Source organism: Pinus tabuliformis, chromosome J (genome assembly GCF_031772625.1).
Source record: "Pinus tabuliformis cultivar Carrire ecotype Pingquan chromosome J, CPIR1, whole genome shotgun sequence".
In the NCBI taxonomy this organism is placed as follows: domain Eukaryota; kingdom Viridiplantae; phylum Streptophyta; class Pinopsida; order Pinales; family Pinaceae; genus Pinus; species Pinus tabuliformis.
The window spans coordinates 1,140,274,148-1,140,276,774 of NC_142295.1; the positions used below are offsets into that span (position 1 = coordinate 1,140,274,148).

General features: G+C 37.2%; 1 protein-coding gene across 1 annotated transcript; it reads left to right on the forward strand.

Annotated features, from left to right (window-relative positions):
- LOC149231117 (cysteine-rich receptor-like protein kinase 44) lies at positions 1 to 2,276 on the forward strand. Its single transcript, XM_089376196.1, has 3 exons — positions 1 to 308; positions 960 to 1,170; positions 1,299 to 2,276. The coding sequence occupies exons 1-3, from the start codon at positions 141 to 143 to the stop codon at positions 1,460 to 1,462; spliced, it is 543 nt and encodes a 180-aa protein (XP_089232322.1). The 5' UTR covers positions 1 to 140; the 3' UTR covers positions 1,463 to 2,276.
- Positions 2,277 to 2,627: the final 351 nt, after the last annotated feature.

Genomic DNA, 2,627 nt, shown 5'->3' on the forward strand with positions numbered 1-2,627 from the left:
CATGGGTAGATAACCTATTCTGTATCTGCTTGAGCACATGATACGGAATCTGTAGTCTGTAATCTGAGTAAATAGATTAGGGTTCCACATGACACAGTGACAGAAGCACCTCTTCGCTGTTGGTTGGCGCGCGGATTGATATGTTTATCCATCTCAATCTGCTTCAGACGCGGTGTTCAAATCTTTTGTTTATACGATTTTGCTGTGAATATGAGGAGACGAGATTGACACGCAGGAATTCCCTGAGAATTGGTAGCATAGCCGGGATCACGTTGAGCTTCGCGGCCGTGGCTCTGTTCCTCTGCCTGGTAACAATCCTGTTTAGTATTCATTAGCAGCTTTCTTTCCGTGATATCACAGTCACCCATATGCCATAATAGTTCTGCCTACGCCGTAGCAGTTATTAACAAAAATAACATATAGATAATATGGAGATCTGCAGAGAAGCATTGAAACATTTATTAGGTTTATTTCTGTTTGTTGCTTCTATAATCTCAGGTTTCAAATGCTCCATTCATAATCAGGGACAAATAAAGTTTTTTGAAACATTCATCAGACTTATTTCTGCTTGTGGTTTCTGGGAAAATTAGGGCTAATGTGTGAAACTCCCCAGTTTTGAGTAAATGTTCCATTCATCATTAAGGACGAATAAGGTTTTTTGAATGTAAAATGTGACGGAACAAGTTAAATTTAGGGATAATAGAAGGCCACAAAAGAAGAGAAGAATGGAATCAAGAAAGGGTAACAAATTAGGGTTTATAGGTCACACATCTGTCACAGTTTTTTCAGAAGGAAAGAGCAGAAATATGGATTCAAACTGTGAAAGCCTACACTCACAAATTCATTAGACTGTGAAGTACAATTTGCAGTGAGATTTCACAGATAATTAAATGTGATAGCAAGGAAAATGAATGACTCTCTTCCTCATCCTCAGTTGTTGATGTTGTTGGCATTTTTAGGGAAAGGCAAAAGATGGAAAACAAATCGCGGTAAAGAGGTTGTCTGTTAGATCTAGTCAAGGAAACGAAGAATTTATGAATGAAGTGAAGGTTTTAGCCAACTTTCGACACCGAAATCTTGTAAAGCTGCTTGGGTGCTGTGCAGAGGGACCAGAAAGGTTGATCGTTTATGAGTATTTGCCAAACAAGAGCCTTCACACCCTTCTGTTTGGTAAGCTTCAAGTTTATCTAAGAAAGATTATGAAACATTGATTAAAAAATTTAAAGAAATTACGAGATTCAGCATTCTTATTATCCATACGTTTTTGAAGTTGCCATGTTTGAATTATGACAATACAGATCCAGATCAACATGGGAAACTGCTCGATTGGCAGACGCGCTACAAAATCATAATGGGAATAGCTGGTGGTCTTCGATATCTCCTCGAATCATTCACAGAGACATTAATGGGAATGGGAATGGGAATGGGAATCAGAGCCTCGAATCATTCACAGAGACATTAAAGCAAACAACATTTTGCTTGATACGACATTGAATTCCAAGATAGCAGACTTTGGGTTAGCAAAACTGTTTCCAGAAAACAAGAGTCATATCCAAACAAGGGTTGCAGGAACATAGTAATCTAACATTTCCCTCTACCCTTCCCTACAGCAATTTATGAACAGTTGACATTTATACAATCATGTGATTTAGACACCAACAACCCACATATTGAGTCTCTCAAGTGTTTCTGTCTGTCATTGGAGAATGTAGCGGTTACATGGCGCCAGAGCACGCATATTCGGGGTCAACTAGCGGTTATTCTCGATCTGCTGGATGACTCCAACTATGACTCCAACTAACAACGCTGGTTCGAGTGGCAATTTCGGTGGCCATTTCATGGTTTATGCTCTTATCAACTCTAGCCTCTAGAGTTGAATGTAGGGTCAATTAGTGGGTTACATTCGCGATTTGCTGGATGTCTCGAGCACACTAGTTTTAGTGTCAATCCAGCCATTTCATGGTTTATGTTTTGGTATGTTTTTACCAACTCTAGCCTCTGTAGTTTTGGTGTTTGGAATCCATATTTACAAGTAGTCCCACCTGTGTTCAAATGTCTGAAGACATCACTTATACGCCAGTAGTGTAGGAGGTACAAACAATATGAAAGTAAGTCCCATCACCAACTACCGCCTCTGGAGTTTTGGTGTTTTCAGTTTAGTCAAATTAGCTAGGTGAATGCGATTGTTTTTTTCCAGAGTTAGAAGACCTTGGAAAAAAGTGTTGGAATTTTGAATCCAATATACCTTTAAAATTTGATGGTTGGGGATATGATTCAAACTAGAAACGAATAAAAAAAGGTTGGAATTTCAAATCCAATATACATGTAAAATTTGATGGTTGATGGTTGGGGATATGATACAAACTAGAAACAATTTAGAAATCATCGGTATGGTTAATTTTAAACCCTAGAAAGAAAAAGAGAGATTGAAAGAGAAAAATAAAGCCAACATATCAAACTAAAAAAAATTGACTTAAAACACAAAAACTGTAATGAAAATCATACAAAATCAAGAAGAGAAATCTTAAAAATTGCTTCATGTTGTCTAAACTAATGATAAAAATAAAAAAACAGGAAAAGTCCCAATTTTTTTTTATAAGAATATCATAAAATAAAAGTTGTTGTAG